This window comes from Ranitomeya imitator, chromosome 4, assembly GCF_032444005.1.
Source record: "Ranitomeya imitator isolate aRanImi1 chromosome 4, aRanImi1.pri, whole genome shotgun sequence".
Taxonomy (NCBI): Eukaryota; Metazoa; Chordata; class Amphibia; order Anura; family Dendrobatidae; genus Ranitomeya; species Ranitomeya imitator.
The window spans coordinates 215,193,793-215,217,398 of record NC_091285.1 but is presented as its reverse complement, the minus strand read 5'-3'; the positions used below and the strand labels follow the sequence as shown (position 1 = coordinate 215,217,398).

The window sequence follows — 23,606 nt, the reverse complement described above, 5'->3', positions numbered from 1 at the left end:
CATTACAATCATGAATATGCGGCTCCACCTCCCATAGGGGTGGAGCCGCATATTCCTTACTGTAAATGAGCGGCAACACGTGACCGCTCATACAGTAGAAGGTGCGGCCAGGACAGGAAGCAGCGCCAGCCAGCGAGGGAGCCGGGTGAGTATTTTAATAACAGCGGGGGGAGGGGGGGGCGCACAGGGGGTGGGAGGGGGTTGGGCACATGGAGCTTTATTTTAAACACGAGTATTCATATCTTCTCTACAGCAAATGCGGCTGCAGGGAAGATATGAATCGCGGCTTCAGCACCAGATGCAGGGGACAGCGCTACCCAGTGGGCACACGGGCGACACACGTGTGCCGCACGTGTGCCACACTGATGTGCCACAGAAACGCACCGGCACACGGACACGGATAATTCCGGTACCGATTTTTCCTGTACCGGAATTATCTGGACGTGTGAGACTGCCCTTAACAGCAGTATTCGGAGCCAAGCTATGACCAATGCCTGTTCATTCTAAAAGTGAAAACACATAAGATTCATGGATCATGTATTTTGTCACCATTTTACTGCACTTGAATTTTTTTCCAGTACATTGTATGGTTAAACGAAAGGTTTAATTCAAAATTACAAGAAAAAAACAAGCTCTCATGAGGTTAGGTCAGCGGAAAAATAAAGATTCTTAAGAAGTTAAGTCTCTTAAAGGAAGGGGAGTAAAAAAATGAAAGTGCACAACTAAAAATTGGCCTCAGAGGGATGAGCTTAATGAGGTCTTTACATCTAACGTTTTCATTAGTCAGCTATATGGAATGGTCTGGACAGTATGTATTGTGACAATTAAACCTTGCATTTTGATAGTCACATATTGGCATGTGAGAATGAATTATATTTTATAAGAAATTGAGAAAAGTAAGATCAATCAGGAACAAAGTTACTTTAAGGGCTCATTTCCACTTGCGAGGAAAACGGACGAGTGCAATCCGATAAAAAATCGGATTGCACTCGGACCAATGTTATTTAATAGGTGTCTTTTCATTTGCGTTTTTTTTCTCAGCCGAAATCGGACTGAGAAAAATCTGGGTCGGCTGAGAAAAAAATCGCAGCATGCTGCGATTTGCTGCAGGTCTCGGACGAGACTCACCAATGCAAGTCAATGGATGCGAGAAAAAAAACGCATGGAATACGGACCATCCGTATTCCATCTGTTTTTTACAGATACCTTACCATTCTGTGGCATAGAACACTGTAAAGAGTCCTGTAAATGACTGTATAAAAATAGTTGCAGAGAAAAAAAACGGATTGCATACGGATGTTATACGGATGTAAAACGGATGGTGCGATTAAAAAATCGCATTGAACTCGCATCACAAACGCATGACAATCGCATACGTTACATCCGTTTTTTCGGTCCAGATTACGGACCGTTTTTTTTTCTCACAAGTGGAAAGGGGCCCTAATAATGACAAAACAGCAATGTTTGTTAATTAGTTCTGGTAAGCACTGACTTCAAATAATCAGAATCTAAAGTCTTAGTAATATATATTTATTATCCTGTTTGCTTTTCCCACGTCTATTTTTCAGTGGATGTGTCCTCCAATCACCCTCCCACACCCTCACCCATTTTATACATTGCAGAAATTTTTTTTCTTGAAAACACGTATACATTTTCATCTATGCGTAAATTTTCACTTCGGATTCACTCTACTTAATTAAATGTAAAAAAGGGTAAAATCAACAGAAAAATCTGCATCTACTGTACATCTTGACTTTGTTGTGGATTTGTCATGGATCTGTCACCAAATCCGCGGTAGAAAATGTGATCGACAAGAACACATCGGTTTAATTCTTTGGGTTTGTGTGAGGAAGAAGCCTTCTACTCCATTGTACTCTCGATAGATTCTAAGATTTTCAGAAAAAAAATTCCTACATTTCCTAACTGAATAATTATGTCTACTTACTTAGCTAGATTGTTCAGTCCATTTAGGCTTTCAGAATCAACTTTGGCGATTTTGTTTCCATCAAGGTGAAGCTCAGTAAGAGAAGTTGGCAAACCTAGAAAAATAAATAGATATAAAAATCAATGTAACGCAGCTCCTCTATACAATATTTGAATTTATATGAAGTGCATGAAATGCTATTTTTTATGGGACAGAAGCAAAATACCACTGGGTAGACATTGTTTTCAGAGAAAGAATATGGTCCAGAGGTCCTGTTTGTTTTACTAAATAGAGAATTTTGATTATATAACTTGCTTCTATTAGATAAAGTGAGCAAGAACTACAACGATTGTTGTGTAAAAGGTAATCTGTTAGCTGTTTTTTACTATGTAAACTGAGGACAGCATGAGGCAGGGTCTGAGAAATACATTTCAAAGGATGTGTCACTTATTAGGCTGTGTGCTTTTGTTTTATTTCAAGGAGTGTTTTATCAGCAGGAGATTGTCACTGTCTGACTTGTTTGCAAGTGCATCCTGGTCCAAACATGCCCCAGCACTGATTATAATAAAACAAGCCCAAAATGAAAGATAAAAATCCAAATTTCTCCAACATGCTCACAGCCACAGTGGGGGAGCCTACTAAGGAGAAATGTATCTCAGAAGTACGTATAGGACACTCCCACAATTAATTCCATAGAAACAGACGGAGCACATGTCCATAATAATATTACAAATGTATTAATCACCAAAATACAACAATCAAACATATATATATATATATATATATATATATATATATATATATATATATATATATACAATTAAATTACACAAAAATAGGAGTTATTGCAAACAAGGAGAGAGTAGGGTAGCACAGATCACAAAAACAGTGTGGATAAAAACTGATGCCATTATACCATTATAAAGTGCATAGTGCAGAAATAAGCAGGCATAAGACCGGGGTATATAAGATCCATATGGGTAGATCACTAAGCCCTGTACACAGGCTCCAAACGAAGCTGACGCGAAACGCGCGTTGGGGCTACGGTGTGTATCTCCTCTGATGCCAGCACATGGGTAAGAACTCGGAGTGGGTTTTTGACTGCATAAGTAGTGATTGTTTGGAGCCTGTGTACAGGGCTTAGTTTAAGTCAGGGCGCAGTTTAAGTCACTTAACATTGGTAAAGCTGCAGGACCAGATGGACTCAGCTCATGTGTCCTTAAAGTTTGTGCAGACCAGCTGTGTACTGTCTTTACGCGCCTATTTAATGGAAGTCTACAAACACAGAGGGTACCAGTGTTATGGAAAACTTCCTGTCTGGTGCCGGTACCCAAGACGACTTCTCCTGCAACCCTAAATGACTATCGTCCTGTAGCCTTAACATCTCACGCTATGAAGGCCTTGGAAAGATTAGTGCTTGCTCACTTAAGACCAAGGGTCAATGCTTTTATCGATCCCCTTCAGTTTGCTTACCGACATAGATTGGGGGTGGATGATGCTATCCTTTCCCTGTTACATAGGGTACATTCATTTCTGGAGACTGACGGAACCACGGTGCGAGCGATGTTCTTCGATTTCTCGAGTGCATTTAACTCCCTGCAGCCACTTTTACTACACAAAAAGATGACTGATATGAAGGTTGAGGAGGGGATGAGAAATTGGATAACTGACTACCTATCAGATCGGCCACAGTTTGTACAGATGGGAGCAGTGGTGTCAAGCAGATTATTGAGCAGTGTAGGTGCCCCCCAGGGAACGGAGCTTGCGCCCTTTCTATTCACACTGTATACATCAGACTTTCAGTATAAATCTGATCTTTGCCACCTTCAAAAATTTTCGGATGACTCCGTGGTTGTGGGTTGTATTAGGGGAGATCGGGGGGATGAGGAATACAGAAGGGTGGTGTCGAATTTCATGGATTGGTGCAATGGTAACTATCTACAACTAAATGTTAAGAAAACCAAGGAGTTGGTGGCCAACTATAGCAGGATTAAATTGGAATGCTTACCGATCACTATTGCTGGTCAGGAGGTAGAGCAGGTGGAGAGTTACAAATATTTGGGGGTCCATTTGGATAGCAAACTGGACTCGAGATGCCACTCAGAGTTTGTCTACAAGAAGGGGATGAGCAGATTGTATTTCCTAAGGAAACTGAGGTCTTTTAATGTGTGCAGCAAAATGTTAGAAATGTTCTACAAGTCTGTGGTGGCAAGTGCCATCTTTTTTGCTATCATATGCTGGGGTAGTAGTGTGCGGGCCTCTGATGCTAATAAGCTGAATTAGGCAACGTTCACATTAGCGTTTCCCGACGCAGCGTCGGGAAACGCTGCGGCGACGCATGCGTCATGCGCCCCTATATTTAACATGGGGGACGCATGGACATGCGTTGTGCTGCGTTGTGCGACGCATGCGTTTTTTTTGCCGCAAGCGTTGGGCGCAGAAACCGCAACAAGTTGCATTTTTTTTGCGTCCAAATTTCGGCAAAAAAGGACGCATGATTCGCAAAACGCAGCGTTTTTGCATGTGTTTTGGTGCGTTTTTATTTGCATTGTGCGTTGCGTCGCCGACGCAGCGGCGCACAATGCAAATGTGAACGTAGCCTAAGCTTATCAAAAAGGCAAGCTCTGCTGTCGGCTGCAATCTGGACTCTTTTGGGGAGGTAGTGGAGAGAAGAACTCTGAGAAAGTGTATGGCAATTATGAACAATAATGCACATCCATTATATGAGCTATTCATGAGACAGAAGAGCACCTTCAGCAACCGGCTAATACTTCTAAGGTGTAAGAAGGAAAAATCTAGGAAATCATTTGCGCCAACTGCTATGGGAATGTACAACAATAACATTAGGGTTAAATCATAAAGGTGATTGTCTACTTATTTCTTCTACTTTTCAGTTCACCTGTTGTGCATCTCTTATTCTAATGTATAATGTTCTTCTGTCAACAAACTGTCATGTCAATTAAGTATTTCATTTTATGATTCTTATGATGTAAGTTGTGCTGCTGTGATACCATAATTTCCCATGGGATCAATAAAGTGTATCGTATCGTATCTACCCATACGGATCTTATATACCCCGGTCTTATGCCTGCTTATTTCTGCACTATGCACTTTATAATGGTATAATGGCATCAGTTTGTATCCACACTGTTTTTGTGATCTGTGCTACCCTACTCCCAGCACTGATTAGCAGCTTACTGTCAATGTACAATGTACATAGAAAGCTGCTAATAAGGGATGTGGGGGCAGAGTCACCTTTCTTAGCTCCTCTGCATTGCTGGCACTAAAAACTCTGATGGTATCACAACTTCTGCATCCAGTAAACTAAGTGATACATTGTTGGAATCAGGATTTCTTACTCTAAACTACACTGCTCTCAGATGAGTTCTGAATAACCTGGTGATAGATTTCCTTTAAGCAAAAAATGTTTTTAAAATCTGAAAAAAAATTACTGTACACATAGGCAGAGCAAATAAATATTGGACTACTCGAATGTGACATTAAGAGTAGTTATCACTTTACATAACTGACAGACGATCATTTGGTCAGTGACTATTTCGCCCATCATTCCTATGCAACTGAATGCCTTAGAGAGCCTATAGCGGCAGTTTATGTCTCTCATAGCAAAAAGATTAGTAGACAGAAATCAGATTTGTAGGATACTTAACTCTTCAAAAAATCATCTTTCGCAAACCCCCAAACACATTAGAGGTTTACCTAAACTCGTCTATATCCTCAAGTTCAGCCAATGTTAATCTTATGTGTATGGGGGCCTTTAGTCTCCTTGATGCATCTATTAACTAGCATATAGCCAACAAGAAGAAACCCCACACTAGAATTAAAGATTTAAAATGCCTTATTTATTAAATAGTTTAGAAATGTACAGGGTGGGCCATTTGTATGGATACACCTAAATAAAATGGGAATGGTTGGTGATATCAACTTCCTGTTTGTGGCACATTAGTGTATGGGAGGGGGAAAACATTTCGGGTTGGGTGGTGACCATGGTGGCCATTTTCGATCCAACTTTATTTTTTCAGTGGGAAGAGGGTCATGTGACACATCACACTTATTGATAATTTCACAAGAAAAACAATGGTGTGCTTGGTTTTAACATAACTTTATTCTTTCATGAGTTATTTACAAGTTTATGACCACTTATAAAATGCGTTCAAGTGCTGCAGATTGTTTCATAGTTACATAGTTATTACATAGTTATTAAGGTTGAAGGAAGACTATAAGTCCATCTAGTTCAACCCATAGCCTAACCTAGTATGCCCTAACATGTTGATCCAGAGGAAGGCAAAAAAAAAACCATGTGGCAAAGAGTAAGCTCCACATTGGGGAAAAAAATTCCTTCCCGACTCCACATACGGCAATCAGACTAGTTCCCTGAATCAACGCCCTATCAAGGAATCTAGTGTATATAACCTGTAACATTATACTTTTCCAGAAATGTATCCAGTCCCCTCTTAAATTTAAGTATGAATCACTCATTACAACATCATACGGCAGAGAGTTCCATAGTCTCACTGCTCTTACAGTAAAGAATCTGCGTCTGTTGTTATGCCTAAACCTTCTTTCCTCCAGACGTAGAGGATGCCCCCTTGTCCCTGTCTCAGGTCTATGATTAAAAAGATCATCAGAAAGGTCTTTGTACTGTCCCCTCATATATTTATACATTAAAATAAGATCACCCCTTAGTCTTCGTTTTTCCAAACTAAATAGCCCCAAGTGTAATAACCTATCTTGGTATTGCAGACCCCCCAGTCCTCTAATAACCTTGGTCGCTCTTCTCTGCACCCGCTCCAGTTCAGCTATGTCTTTCTTATACACCGGAGACCAGAACTGTGCACAGTATTCTAAGTGTGGTCGAACTAGTGACTTGTTTAGAGGTAAAATTATGTTCTCCTCATGAGCATCTATGCCTCTTTTAATGCATCCTATTATTTTATTTGCCTTTGTAGCAGCTGCCTGACACTGGCCACTGAATATGAGTTTGTCATCCACCCATACACCCAGGTCTTTTTCATTGACGGTTTTGCCCAGAGTTTTAGAATTAAGCACATAATTATACATCTTATTACTTCTACCCAAGTGCATGACCTTACATTTATCCCCATTAAAGCTCATTTGCCATTTATCAGCCCAAGCTTCTAGTTTACATAAATCATCCTGTAATATAAAATTGTCCTCTGTATTGATTACCCTGCAGAGTTTAGTGTCATCTGCAAATATTGAAATTCTACTCTGAATGCCCCCTACAAGGTCATTAATAAATATGTTAAAAAGAAGAGGGCCCAATACTGACCCCGTGGTACCCCACTGCTAACCGCTACCCAGTCAGAGTGTGCTCCATTAATAACCACCCTTTGTTTCCTATCCCTGAGCCAGCTCTCAACCCACTTGCACATATTTTCCCCTATCCCCATTATTCTCATTTTATGTATCAACCTTTTGTGTGGCACCATATCAAAAGCTTTTGAAAAGTCCATATACACTACATCTACTGGGTTCACTTGGTCCAATCCGGAACTTACCTCTTCATAGAAACTGATCAAATTAGTCTGACATGAACGGTCCCTAGTAAACCCGTGCTGATAATGGGTCATGAGGTTATTCCTCTTCAGATACTCCAGTATAGCATCCCTTAGAATGCCCTCCAGGATTTTACCAACAGTAGAGGTTAAGCTTACTGGCCTATAATTTCTGAGTTCAGTTTTTGTCCCCTTTTTGAATATTGGCACCACATTTGCTATACGCCAGTCCTGTGGCACAGACCCTGTTATTATGGAGTCTTTAAAGATTAAAAAATAATGGTCTATCAATGACTGTACTTAATTCCTGCAGTAGTCGGGGGTGTATCCCATCCGGGCCCGGAGATTTGTCAATTTTAGTGATTTTTAGATGCCGCCGCACTTCCTGCTGGGTTAAGCAGGTGATATTTAATTAGGAATTTTTATCACTAGACATTTTGTCTGCCATGGGATTTTCTTGTGTAAATACTGATGAAAAAAAGTCAGTTAGCATATTGGCTATTAACTCATCCTCATCCACCATTTCACCCAGACTATTTTTAAGGGGGCCAACACTATCATTTTTTAGTTTCTTACTATTTATGTAGTTAAAGAATATTTTGGGATTATTTTTACTCTCTCTGGCAATGAGTCTCTCTGTCTCAATCTTTGCTGCCTTGATTTGCTTTTTACAGAATTTATTTAATTTTCTGTATTTATTTAATGCCACCTCACTACCTACTTCCTTTAATTCTCTAAATCCTTTCTTTTTGTCACTTATTGCGCCCCTTACAGCTCTATTTAGCCATATTGGTTTCCTCCTATTTCTAGTATGTTTATTCCCATACGGTATATACTGTGCACAGGTCCTATCCAGGATGCTAATAAACGTATCCCATTTTCTTTGTGTATTTTTGTGTCTCAGGATATCGTCCCAGTTAATTGCACCAAGATCCTCTCTCATGCATTGGAAATTTGCCCTCCTGAAGTTTAGTGTCCTTGTAACCCCTCTATTACACATCTTTTTAAAGGATACATGAAAACTTATTATTTTGTGATCGCTATTTCGCAAGTGACCCCCAACCCTTACATTTGCTATGCGGTCTGGCCTGTTGGTTAATATTAGGTCTAGCAGTGCCCCCCTTCTTGTTGGGTCCTGACCCAGTTGTGAAAGGTAATTGTCTCTCATAGTTATCAAAAACTGATTACCATTGTGTTGGATTGTCAATGCAACCCTCTTCTCCCACTCTTGACACACTGATAGCAACACCACAGAAGAAATGCTAGCACAGGCTTCCAGTATCTGTTGTTTCAGATGCTGCACATCTAGTATCTTCACAGCATTTGCCTTCAGATGACCCCGAAGATAAAAGTCTAAGGGGTCAGATTGGGAGACCTTGGTGACCATTCAACTGGCCCACGATGACGAATCCACTTTCCAGGCCACCAAGGTCTCCCGATCTGACCCTCTTAGACTTTTATATTTGGGGTCATCTGAAGGCAATTGTGCAGCATCTGAAACAACAGATACTGGAAGCCTGTGCTTGCATTTCTTCTGTGGTGTTGCTATCAGTGTTAGACTGCCGTCACACTAGCAGTATTTGGTCAGTATTTTACAGCAGTATTTGTAAGCCAAAACCAGGAGTGGAACAAATAGAGGAAAAGTATAATAGAAACATATGCACCACTTCTGCATTTATCACCCACTCCTGGCTTTCGCTTACAAATAGTGATGTAAAATACTGACCAAATACTGATAGTGTGACGGCAGCCTTAGGCTGGTTTCACACTTGCGTTTTTGTCTGCTGCGTTTTTTTTCAAAAAAACACATGCGTTTTTTTTCCCTATATTTAACATTGAAAACGCATGCGTTTTTTTGTGTATGCGTTTGGTCGCGTTTTGCAACGCATGCGTTTTTTTACTGCATGCGTTTTTTTTCTAAAATGCTACTTGTAGTATTTTTAGAAGCGTTTTTTGGACCAAAAAAAAACCGCATGCGTTTTCATGCTTTTTTTTGTGTCAAAAAATGCATTGGAGTCAATGGGGACGCATGCGTTTTTTGGTGCATGCGTTTTTTGCGTTAAAAAACGCATGCGTTTTTTTATTAAAAACACTGAAAACACACTAATATGCCACCACCCAACGTAAAGGTGATAAAGGGATCCTAACCCTACCCCTAACCCTAACCCTAACCCTACCCCTAACCCTAAGGGCCCCTTTCCACTTGTGTGAGAAAAAAACGGTCCGATTTACAGACCGAAAAAACTGATGTAACGTCTGCGAGTGCCATGCGAGTGCCATGCGAGTGTCATGCGAGTGTCATGCGATTTTTTTATCGCAACATCCGTATGACATCCGTATTGCTGTCCGATTTTTACGCACGGGTCTCCTTTGAAAAGCCGGTAATTCAGCGCAGAGTACAGTAAAATCACAGTGACAGGTTAGATTAGAGTAGATATATACACATAGAATAGGTATATATACATATATATATGTCAGGGAGACACCTATATATATATTTATATTTAATGCAGCGCTAGATAGCTTTAAAGCTGGTAATTCAATTACCGGCTTTTGCTTTCTCCTTCACAAACCCGACATGATATGAGACCTGGTTTACATACAGTAAACCATCTCATATCACCATTTTTTTTGCATATTCCACACTACTAATGTTAGTAGTGTGTATATGCAAAATTTGGGCGTTCTAGCCATTATATTTAAGGGTTAAATGGCGGAAAAAATTGGCGTGGGCTCCCGCACAATTTTCTCCGCCAGAGTAGTAAAGCCAGTGACTGAGGGCAGATATTAATAGCCTGGAGAGGGTCCCGTTTTCCTCACAAATGGAAAGGGGCCCTAACCCTAAGGGATCCTAACCCTACCCCTAACCCTAACCCTACCCCTACCCCTAACCCTAAGGGATCCTACCCCTAACCCTAACCCTACCCCTAACCCTAACCCTACCCCTAACCCTAACCCTAAGGGATCCTAACCCTGCCCCTAACCCTACCCCTAACCCTAACCCTAACCCCTTTATGGTTAGGGGTAGGGTTAGGGTTAGGGGTAGTGTTAGGATCCCTTACGGTTAGGGGTAGGGTTAGGGGTAGGGTTAGGGTTAGGGGTAGGGTTAGGGTTAGGGGTAGGGTTAGGGGTAGGGTTAGGATCCCTTAGGGTTAGGGTTAGAGGTAGGGTTAGGGTTAGGGTTAGGGGTAGGGTTAGGGTTAGGATCCCTTTAGGGTTAGGGTTATGATCCCTACCCCTAACCCTACCCCTACCCCTAACCCTAACTATTTCTGTTTATAGTGGGTTTTTTACTTTTTTTAATGATTGGCAGCTGTCACACATTTCTCAGCATGCGTTTAAAAAACGCAAACGCATGAAAAAACGCATGTAAACGCGGTAAAACGCCGCCTTTTTTACACCACATGCAAAAACGCATGCGTCAAAAAAACGCAGCGTTTGCATGCGTTTACATGCGTTTTTTCACCATGCTTTTTTTGCGTTTTTTACCGCAAAAACGCACCCAAAAAAATGCAAATGTGAAACCAGCCTTAGATGGTTATTCACAGCAACTGTATTGGTAAGGTACTCATGCTGTTATGAGACACTTATTAGTGGGGATGGAACACCATGAAAAATTGTGTTGGATGAGGACTGAATACCCAGGTACATATGACGCCATGAGGTTGCTGAAATCCAAAGTGTCCGCGAACCTAAACGGAAAGATTGAAAGATTTCCATGGCAATCAATCTGTAAATATTCCCGTTTAGTGTTTGGGCCTATGGTTGGATGGGTGGCTTGAATGGTATTTTCTGTGGGTTTCAAGGCCTTGGTAGGGACAGCTGGACACTACACTGGGGCAAGGAAGGGTATGTGGTTGCTGATAGTGCTTGCGAATATGCAACGACAGATGCAGGGCTGCATACATCCACACCATCATCCTGGATAAGGTATTGGCAAGCATATAGTACCCTGTGTACTTTCTTTTTCCAGCTCTCCTGGTCCACATCTCTCCTGGTCTTTAATTTTGAGCAGGGAGCATCTGAGTAAACATAAAAGTGGGATGTTTACACTGATTATGGTGACATCACCACTCACCATCTTGGTTGATTCTTCACCGATATCTTACATCCATGGCCACTCATCACTTGTTATGTGCAGAGGATAAGTGGAATACCAATGGGCGTATTGAAGCTGGTATTCAACTACTGCCCACTGCTGCTCATAAAGCCTTGCCAAGAACATATTTAATGTTGAGTTCCAGGGTGTGACACCCTGTAAATCAGTCCGTGAGCAGCAGCTGAAGCTCACTTGCGAAAATGGGCACACTAATTGGCTACCTTCTCCCTCTGGACACCCCACTTCCTGTGATGGCCCTCTAAAAATTGAATGAGGGCCACATGATAACTCTGTGTAGGAGGAGGACAAAAAAACAATGAACTGTAAACCATTTTTTATGCTGAAAGTGGTGCATGAAAATAGGAATACACCAGCAAATAAAGGGATACTTAAACCTTGATAAGGAAAATTGCCACCTGTGGTTGCTCTGGGAAACAGTTGCCCGCTTTCTCCCTATAGCCACCCCACTGCCTCTGATGCTCTATAAAAATTATTAACCATGGGAACTCATATGAATTCTACTGTGAGAAAATATTCAGAAAAATTCCCACGATTGAGTTCATATGAGGTTATGCCACCTGGGGGCGCAGCACCGCAAGTCAACTAAGCTGCATTCCATTAATTCCCCAGTTTTTACAGCCAGGGGCAGCTACATTAGCAGGCTCCTTTCTGTAAAATTATTTAACCCCATCAGATGGATTAAACTCTGCGACTTGACTGTACGGCGGACAGGTATGGGATATTGTGTTTTTTTTATTTTTCCAGACTTCTGCACAACACAACTGATGGTCCCAACACCATTTATAAGGCAAGAAATCCCATTTATTAAACCTGACAGGGCACACCTGCGAAGTGAAAACCATTCTCGGTGACTACCTCTTGAAGCTCATCAAGAGAATGCCAAGAGTAAGCAAAGCAGTTATCAAAGCAAAAGGTGGCTACTTTGAAGAACTTAGAATATAAGATATAATTTCAGTTGTTTCACACTTTTTTGTTAAGTATATAATTCCACATGTGTTAATTCATAGTTTTGATGCCTTCAGTGTGAATGTACAATTTTCATAGTCATGAAAATACAGAAAAATCTTTAAATGAGAAGGTGTGTCCAAACTTTAGGTCTGTGCTGTGTGTGTGTGTATATATATATATATATATATATATACCTATTCTATGTTTACACATTTATTTTAGCTATTCTGTTCTAACCTGTCAGTGTGATTTTACTGTACACCGCACTGAATTACCGGCTTTTCTATAGAATACCGGTGCTTATTTCCCACTAGTCACAGGCATGGTCCGTGTGTAATCCATATTTTTCTCGCCCCCATAGACTTTCATTTTTTGCACAATACGCTGACAAATGCAGCATGCTGCGATTTTCTCAGCCCGTAAAATACGGCCGAGAAATATATACGGCTGATGGGAGCTGCCCCATAGGGAAACATTGGTCCGAGTGCAATGCGTTGTTTTTGTGCCTCTCGCTCGTCCGTATTCCTCTCTAGTGTGAGCCCGGCCTAACTGTTTGTTATTTTTAAATAAATTTGTAAAATGGTGTGTATTTTTATTTTTAACTCCCACGTCGGAATCCCTCCCTGAATCCCTCCACATCTTTCCTGGCACATGTCAGCTGTTTTGTACAGCTATCATGTGCCTCTAACAGCCACGTGTGGAATCGCGATCCACCCATGGCTGTTAACTGATTAATTGCCGCTGTCAATCTCTGACCACAGCATTTAACTTGCCCTTTCCAGAAGCATGCCGGTAATCCCACCCATTGGTGAACCCGTCACGTGATCGCGGGTCACAGATGGGTTGGCATGAGAACCAGAGGTCTCCAGCAGATGGTGATTATCCCTTGTATTTAGCCGATCAAAGTACTGCAGCTTCCAGTCTCCCATGAAGACTATTGAAGCATGCAAAAAGTTATAGAAAAAATGTTTTTAAAAATATTAAAAAATAAAAAATATACAAGTTCAAATCACACCCTTTGCCCCATTCAAAATAAAGCAATAAAAAAAAACATACACATATTTCTGATTGCCGAATTCAGAATTGCCCGATCTATCAATATAAAAAAAAGAAGTAACCTAATTGCTAAACGGTATAAAAAGAAAATTTTAAATGCCAGAATTAAATTTTTTTGGTCGCTGCTACATTGCAATAAAATGCAAAAACGGGAGATCAAAAGATGGTATACACACCAAAATGAACTCAATAAAATGTCAGCTTGGTGCACAAAAAATAAGCCCTCATTGAGCGCCAAATCACAAAAAATGGAGACGCTACAGGTCTCTAAAAATGTTGCCATTATTTTTTTACCAAAGTTTAGATGTTTTGTCACCACTTAAATTAAAAAGAACCTAGACATTTTTGCTGTCTATGAACTCGTAATGACCTGGAGAATTATAATGGCAGGTCACTTTTAGCATTTAGAGAACATGGGAAAAAAAACAACTGTGGAATTGTACATTTTTTGCAATTTTACAGCATTTGGAATATTTTTTACTGTTTTCCAGTACACAATATGTTAAAACCAATAGTATTGCTCAAAAGAACTGCAAAAAACAAGCCATCATATGGCCATTTTGACAGAAAGATAAAACTTTACAGCTCTGGGAAGAAGGGGAGCAAAAAAACGAAAAAAGCAAAAACAAAAATACCTCCAGACACATTAAGGGGTTAAATAAAGAGCTTTATTCTGGCTATGTGTTTATTTACAATATAACTATGAGGTTAGAAATGAATAGGCATCTTATAGACACATCTCCATTACTAACTACTAGGTTTGATGTCACGTGACAATGCAAAGGTGACATCAATCTCACAAATATAAACCCTTCTTGCCACAGGACAAGTTGGTAGAGCTGGATAATGCACCAGTTCCCGCCTCTGCACAGGGGGAATCTCGAGCCATCTCCTCTGCGGTCTCCCCTTCCTCTCCAGCCACAGTGGAGCCTGCTCAGCAGAGACATCGGTCCCAGCGTCTAGCTCAGCCTGATACCGTGCGGATGGTTTCTGCTGCTCTCCCAGGCTCAGCCATTGTAGCCAGTATTGGTCAGTGGCGAGCAGACGTCTCTGGGACTAAGTCCTGCTTTTTCCCTTCTGAGCATGCCCAGCGTAAGACCTCTCATTGGAGGTCAGGGGTCACATGCTCAGGTACTGCTGCGGCTCCTATTGGTCCTCTAGGAAGGTCCTGAAGTTGCTTTGGTATTTTAGCAGCTTCCATTGGTCCTCTAGGAAGGTCCTGAAGCTGCTGCAGCTATAAAAGGGTTGCATGGCCACACGGCCATGCGCTAGTATCACTTCATGTTATGAGCTTGCTAATTGTGGTCGCGCCTTTATGTTTGTATTCAGGGACCCAGCTGAAATAAGCCCCTAGAATTCCGGCACCACCGGTGATGAGTTTGTCTGATTGTATTCTGGGACCCGGCTGAAATAAGCCCCTAGAATACCGGCACCTCTGGTGGGGAGTTTTTGTGTGCTTCTCTGTGTGCATGACCACTGACTGCCATCAGCTCAGCAGTTAGCTGTGTTCCCCTGTAACGCTAACAGGGCACAGCGTGTTCTTTTCTGTGTGACTCAGTGAAGTAACTGAGTTCACTTATACCGCCATATAGTGCTGTCATTTTCTAGCAGCAGGTTGCCTCCTGCACGGTGGACCCCAGGCTGCGAACGCACCAATTATAACATCCATATTAACTCGGTGCGTTCCGCCAGTCCTCACACCAGAATTGCCACATCTAATAGATGCGTCTTTTCTGGGGACGCTGCTGGCCTCCATGGCCCCTTACCAGCCTGAGAATACCAACCCCTACCTGTCAGCTTTAGCTTTGCTGGTTGCCAAAATTGGGAGGGACCCCATTCTGTTTTTTAATTATTTATTTAAATAATATAAAAAAACACTGTGGTGATCCCTAAATTTTTGATAACTAGCCATGATAACGCAGACAGCTGAGGGTTCCAGGGTTCCGGCCCTCTGCTGTCAGTTTTGCTTGCTCTTGTTACCAAAGAAGAGACCCCACTAGTGATTAGCAAGTATACTCGTTGCTCGGGTTTTCCCAAGCACGATCGGGTGGTCTCCGAGCATTTGGATGTGCTCGGAGATTTAGTTTTCATCCCTGCAGCTGGATGATTTGTGGCTTCTAGACAGCTTGAATACATGAGGTAATTCCCTAGCAACCAGACAACCCCCACATGTACTCAGGTTGGCTAGCAGCTGTAAATCATGCAGCTATATCAACAAAAACTAAATGTCCGAGCACTCACAAATATTCGGAGACCACTCGAGCGAGCTTGGGAAAAGCAACGAGTACATTCGCTCATCACTAGACCCCACATCATTTTTTTTATTTATTTAATTTATAGCACAGGTGGCGGCTTATGAATACTCCCATCAGCAAGTGAAGACTGATGGGAGTAGTACTCTCTCATCAGCTGATGCCTGTGACTGGCGGTAAACTATTTAACGCCGGTCACAGCTGCTGGCTCACGCTCTCATTGGACTATGTGTCAACCGCAGCTTTCTGACTGGTGGTAATAATCTTACCACAGATCAGAGCTGCTGGTGTTTTTCATGCTGTTATGCAGATGACAGTGTGGGAAACACTTGATGTTTGCGCTGCCGAACCCGAACAGTAACACAGACTTCATGGAGAAGTCTGTGTTTGGGGTCCGTGCCTGAACGCTAAGTGTTCGGTACGGACCTGAAATTTCACTGTTCTGGTTCGCCCATCTCTAGTCACAAGCTCTCAATGTAAGTCTATGAAAGCCTTGCTCTGGCCTCATCTAGCCTTGTTCTGGCTGTCATAGACTTGCATTGAGTAATGATCGCCATGAGAAAAGTGCATCAATTCAACAGGTGACAAACTGCACAAGACGAGCAGAGCGGTATGGATAAAACATGACGACAACAACTGGTAAATATATCATTGGGGCAGGGAACTTAGATTGATTGCACCACCCAGATCTGCAGTAAAAAATAATGCTGAAGTGGTGCTTTAAATGAAATTTGCTATAAGTGCAACCAGTGATCATATTAGTTAAAGGTAAAGTTTGGTATGGACATCAGGTTTAATAACATTATGACATAGTTTGGATATAAGATAACAATATCCTATAGGGTACTATTAGTAGTGCATGTGTTCTATGAAACATAGAGCAGCTTTTTTTTTTTTAAGTGAGCACAAATATAGTGAAAAAATACAGTTTGCTTGTTATAACCTGACCTCGAAAAAGTGTAATTATAACTGAGATATTCTAAAACTTCTATTTCTAAAACACCATTAATCAAGTGATTGATTGCCTTGCTAGTCTGTGAACACCAATTATCTGTCTAAAAACCTGTCTATGCGAGTAACAGTACATGAACATGAGAAGATAAAATATGTTCTGAAGTGTATGTGAAACATTCAGAACCCATTTTTTATTTCAAACAGTTTTGAGATGGGAACTATGGACTGCAGAAGCAAAGCATTTATTGTTATAGGGAGATAGCCTCCTTGAAGGTGATGAATTGCAATGCCATTGTGCATTATGCATGATATGACATGAAATTTTAAAGTGTTTATATACCAGGTGGACAATTGGACTGTCAGATTTTAAGGCCATGTCGCCTCTGCTATTTCTGCGACCTCTATAATTACACAATGGCCAGAGGTTCTGATTATAATGACCAAAGGCTAGTTTCACATTCGTGTTTAAAAACGCAGCGTTTAAAACGCATCCGCAGGTGGTGAAAAAAATGCATGTAAACACGTACAAACGCTGCGTTTTTTAGGCGCATGCGCTTTCATATGCGGTAAAAAAAAGCCACGTTTTTACACGTTTACATGCGTTTTTTCCTGCGTTTGCGTTTTTGATACGCATGATGAGAAATTTCACAAGAGAAAAATCAAGATCCAGACACCGCCAATGGGACTACAGAGGGCGTGTGACATGACTCTGTGGACCAAAATATGGAAAAATTGTAACTTTCAAAATGTGGTAACGCAAAAAATATTTTTTGGAATAAAAAGCGTCTTTAGTGTGTGACAGCTGCCAATCATAAAAATCAACTAGAAAACCCACTATAAATAGAAATGGCTAGGGTTAGGGGTAGGGTTAGGGCTAGTGTTAGGGTTTGGATCCCTAGGGTTACGGTTAGGGTTAGGGTTTGGATCCCTTTATCACCTTGATGGTGGGGGGTGGCTTATCAGTGTGTAGACTTGTTTTTTTCTATTGAAACGCATGCGTTTAAAAACGCAACCAAACGCATGTGCTTAAAAACGCATGCGTTTACATAGACAGCAATACGTTTTTTTGCCGTAAAAAAAGCCTCTAGAAATTACTACATGTTGCATTTCCGCACAAAAACGCAAGCATAGAAACGACGCATGTGTCGTCAAACGCGGCCAAACGCGTACAAAAAAACGCATGCGTTTTTAATGTTAAACATAGGGAAAAAAAACGCATGCGTTTATATGCGTTTAAACACAGCGGCAAAAAACGCAAATGTGAAACCAGCCTTAGCTATTTAATAGTCCTAGAGATCCCCTTTACATTGTTATTTTTTTTACTTTTTAATTGTGTGCTTTTGAAACTCAACATTTATCATTATTTCAATTTGTTTGCTAGAGTATCAAATATATACAAATGTTATATATATACGTTGCGGATTGGTGTGCGGATTTTTCCGCACTGTTTTTGCAAAATCCGCAGGAAAACCGCACTGTGGATTACCTGCGGATTTACCTCAGTTTTTCCGCGTTTTTTGTGCAGATTCCACCTGCGGTTTTACAACTGCGGATAGCCTTATTAATGTCACCACTGTTCACAGCCACCGTGTCTCGTGGAGTGCAGCGACTGTTGCTACAGCCTATGGAGCTTCATTCCCTGAACGAGGTTCCACAGCCTTTCGATGTTGGATTTGGAGATCATTGTGGGAATGCTATGGACTACTACATGTGGGAACTTTTTATTTTCTAATAAATTGGTGAATGAAGGACAGTGTCTTGTCTTTATTTTTCTCTTTTTATGTTTTTCAGTAGTCTGTATATAGCAAACAACGTTCCTATTATATCTCTCTAATATCTTTCTAATCTTTGTATCATCTATCTACATGTGTATATAAGATTGTTTTATTACTTTTGTAAACTAGCTTTAAATTACATGGAGCAGACCTGGGCAAAATGCAGCCCGTGGGCCACATCCGGCCCTCTGGCTGTCTTAGTCCGGCCAACGGACCAACACAGCCATGGGGCTGGAGACCAGAGGCCCATGGTCCGCACCATGCCCACCTGCTCGCTGTCTCCGTTGTCTCCGTTGTCTCCATAGGCGCTGACTACATTGCTGGAGGAGGGGCCTCCAGACACTTCCTCCACCAGTCAGCGTGTGAAACAGCTGACGTGATGACATCATTAAGGCTAAGATTACACAAGCATATGAAAAGTCATCCATCTGTCATCTGTATGTGTGCATTATACATTGGTATGGCATTCATTTTTATACATCAGCAGTTAATAAACTTTCCAAGACCAAATACAGTTTCCTGCTAATAATTACTATGTATCTGTAAAAATCAGAAGCTACAGGAATGATCTATATAGGTTGTGATTTTTATTGTGCACCAATAGACTTGAGTAGGCAAGTCTGATCTGAAATACGGAAGAAAATATTGCATGCAAACAAATGCCTGTGTGAGCAAAATGTCATCTGAACAGCCCAATTAATTAACATTGGTTCGAATACTGAATGTGTGAGGCCAGCTTTTAACCTGGACAGCACTCGGACCAAAAATGCATTGGTGTGAATGTACCTTAAGGCCAGCTTCACACTAGCAAGTTTTACGGACGTATGAGAGCAGAAAATACGTCCAGAAAATACGCATTGCACAAGGCCCAATGATTCTCTATGGGGCAGCTCCTATCTGCTGTATATTACGCATCCGTAATATATGGTATGTTACGAGCGTAGAAAATCGCAGCATGCTGCGTTTGTCAGCGTATTGCGCAAAATTACAGATTACACACGGACCATGCGTGTGACTTGCGAGAAATACGCAGCGGTGTTCTATAGAAAAGCCGGCAATTCAGCGCGGTGTACAGTAAAATCACACTGACAGAATAGAATAGGTAGAATAAATGTGTACACATAGTATAGGTATATATATATATCTAATATATAAAGCTGAATGTGTGTGTGTGTGTGTATGTATGTATGTCCGGGATTGGCATCTGCACCGTCGCAGCTACAGCCACAAAATTTGGCACACTCACACGTCTGGACCCCGAGAGCGTCATAGGCTATGTTGTGAGGCGAAATTTTAACCCCGCGCTTTCCAATTCACCAAACAATTTTGCCCCTATCTACATAATGGGGAAAAAGTGAAAGGAAAAGTGATGGAGGCGTCACAGCTACAGCCACAAAATTTTGCACAGTCACACGTCTGGACCCCGAGAGCGTCATAGGCTATGTTGTGAGGTGAAATTTTAACCCTGCGCTTTGCAATTCACCAAACAATTTTGCCCCTATCTACATAATGGGGAAAAGTGAAAGGAAAAGTGTTGGAGGCAAATTGACAGCTGCCAGATTTGAACAAGGGGGACTTAAAGAGTGAGAGCGATGGCGCCAAAGAGTATATACCGTACAGTTGCTAAGGTGGGGTCCCGACATGGGATACTCACCACACACGGGGATATGAACGCACACACAAAATGCGCCACACACTACCACGTGCTTGAACACATATTACCCTCAGCACACATTTCACCACACAGACACCAACCTCGCCACATAAAAGTCGAAAAACAAAAGTCGGCGCTCAAAACTCGCCATGTGCAAAACTCGCCACATGCAAAAACTAGGCTCACGCAATACTCGCCACAAGTGCAAAACTCACCTCATGGAAAACTCGCCACATGCAAAACTTGCACACGCGGAAAAAATGCGACATGCACAAAAGTTGCAACACATGCAAAAGTTGCCTCACACAAAACTTGCACATACTCAAAAGGCACCACACATAAAACTCACCACGCGCAAAACTCGGCAGGCGCAAAACTTGCTGCACACAACTTGCTACACTAACCTGTCACATGCAACTCGACACACAAAAAGTTGCTACACGCATGTCGCCACACAAAACTCATCTCACAAAAGTCGCTACATGCATGTCGCCACACGCACCTCAACACACAACTTGACAAACGAAACTAGACCTAAAACACACAAGAGTCTGGTATAATCCTTCAAAAATAAAAATCTGATTAATAAGCAGACAAACTACAAGAGCAACAAATGTACCATATAGGAAATATGGCCGCTGTCAGTCACATGAACTGTCTATTATGTGTATGTGTGAGCTAATATATACTGCCAGGAGTGAGGGCTTCCTGTTGGCTGGGGATTTATCATGCTGCCAATTTAGCTTACAAATACTGAGGTAAAAATACTGAGCAAATAACGTGTGAACGAGGTCTAATACAGGAGGAGATGACACACAGGTATATACTATATACAGGAGAGATGACACACAGATATATACTATATACAGGAGAGATGACACACAGGTATATACTATATAGAGGAGGAGATGACATACAGGTATATACTATATACAGGAGGAGATGACACACAGGTATATACTATATACAGGAGCAGATGACCTACAGGTATATAGTATATACAGGAGATGACATACAGGTATATGCTATATATAGAAGATGACATACAGGTATATACTATATAAAGGGGAGATGACACACAGGTATATGCTATATACAGGAGATGACATACAGGTGTATACTAGGGTTGAGCGAAACAGATCGTTCATTTTTAAAAGTCGCCGACTTTTGGCAAAGTCGGGTTTCATGAAACCCGACCCGACCCCTGTGTGGGGTCGGCCATGCGGTATGCGACTTTCGCGCCAAAGTCGCGTTTCAATGACGCGAAAAGCGCCATTTCTCAGCCAATGAAGGTGGACGCAGAGTGTGGGCAGCATGATGACATAGGTCCTGGTCCCCACCATCTTAGAGAAGGGCATTGCAGTGATTGGCTTGCTGTCTGCGGCGTCACAGGGGCTATAAAGGGGCGTTCCCGCCGACCGCCATCTTACTGCTGCTGATCTGAGCCTAGGGAGAGGTTGCTGCCGCTTCGTCAGAAGCAGGGATAGCGTTAGGCAGGGTCCATTAACCACCAAACAGCTTGTGCTGTAGCGATTTGCACTGTCCAACACCACCTTCGGTGTGCAGGGATAGTGGAAGCTACATTTTTTTTTTTCTCAGCGCTGTAGCTCATTGGGCTGCCCTAGAAGGCTCCCTGATAGCTGCATTGCTGTGTGTACGCCGCTGTGCAAACCAACTGCTTTTTTCAAAGCACAAATCCTGCTGTTCCTTCCTTTCTGCACAGCTATCTTGTTTGTTTGTCCACACTTTTTATTTAATTTGTGCATCAGTCCACTCCTTATTGCTGCCTGCCATACCTGGCTGAGATTACTGCAGGGAGATAGTAATTGTAGGACAGTCCCTGTTTTTTTTTTTTTAATTCTCCCTAAAAAAATAAGTTGTGGGAGATTAAGATTGGCATTTCTGCTAGAGTGCCATCCCTGTGTGTGCCATCTCTCTCACATAGTGGGCCATAGAAAGCCTTTTCATTTTTCTGTTTTTTTTGTGGGGTTTATAAATTCTCCCTGATAAAAAAAAAACAGTGGGAGATTAATATTGGCCTTTGGGCTTCTGTGCCAGTCCTGAGTGTGCCATCTCTCTCTCAAATAGTGGGCCATAGAAAGCCTATTAATTTTTTTTATTGGGTTTCTAAATTCTCCCTGAAAAAATAAAAAAAAATCAGTGGGAGATTAATATTGCCCTTTCTGCTTGTGTGCCACTCCTGACTCCTGGGTGTGCCATCTCTCTCTCTCAAATAGTGGGCCATAGAAAGCCTATTTTATTTTATTTGGTTTCTAAATTCTTCCTGAAAAAATCATTTTATTTTATTTTGTTTCTAAAGTCTCCCTGAAAAAATAAAAAAAAAACAGTGGGAGATTAATATTGCCCTTTCTGCATGTGTGCCAGTCTTGACTCCTGGGTGTGCCATCTCTCTCTCTCAAATAGTGGGCCATAGAAAGCCTATTTTTTTTTTTATTGGGTTTCTAAAGTCTCCCTGAAAAAATAAAAAAAAAACAGTGGGAGATTAATATTGCCCTTTCTGCTTGTGTGCCAGTCTTGACTCCTGGGTGTGCCATCTCTCTCTCTCAAATAGTGGGCCATAGAAAGCCTATTTTTTATTATTTGGTTTCTAAATTCTCCCTGAAAAAATAAAAAAAAAAACAGTGGGAGATTAATATTGCCCTTTCTGTTTGTGTGCCACTCCTAACTCCTGGGTGTGCCATCTCTCTCTCTCAAATAGTGGGCCATAGAAAGCCTATTTTTTTTTTATTGGGTTTCTAATGTCTCCCTGAAAAAAAAAAAAATCAGTGGGAGATTAATATTGCCCTTTCTGCTTGTGTGCCACTCCTGACTCCTGGGTGTGCCATCTCTCTCTCTCAAATAGTGGGCCATAGAAAGCCTATTTTTTTTTTATTTGGTTTCTAAATTCTCCCTGAAAAAAATCATTTTATTTTATTTGGTTTCTAAATTATTCCTGAAAAAATCATTTTATTTTATTTTGTTTCTAAAATCTCCCTGAAAAAATAAAAAAAAACAGTGGGAGATTAATATTGCCCTTTCTGCTTGTGTGCCAGTCTTGACTCCTGGGTGTGCCATCTCTCTCTCTCAAATAGTGGGCCATAGAAAGCCTATTTTTTTTTATTGGGTTTCTAAAGTCTCCCTGAAAAAAAAAAAAATCAGTGGGAGATTAATATTGCCCTTTCTGTTTGTGTGCCACTCCTGACTCCTGGGTGTGCCATCTCTCTCTCTCAAATAGTGGGCCATAGAAAGCCTATTTTTTTTTATTGGGTTTCTAAATTCTCCCTGAAAAAATCAAAAAGAAATCAGTGGGAGATTAATATTGCCCTTTCTGCTTGTGTGCCACTCCTGACTCCTGGGTGTGCCATCTCTCTCTCAAATAGTGGGCC

General features: G+C 41.5%; 1 protein-coding gene across 1 annotated transcript in view; it reads right to left on the bottom strand.

Annotated features, from left to right (window-relative positions):
- DCN (decorin) overlaps positions 1 to 23,606 on the bottom strand; it is a 223,667-nt gene that overhangs the window by 60,347 nt on the left and 139,714 nt on the right. Inside the window, exon 6 of the mRNA XM_069764368.1 lies at positions 1,946 to 2,039. Coding sequence (XP_069620469.1) covers positions 1,946 to 2,039 — 94 coding nt within the window. The remainder of the gene's footprint in view (positions 1 to 1,945; positions 2,040 to 23,606) is intronic.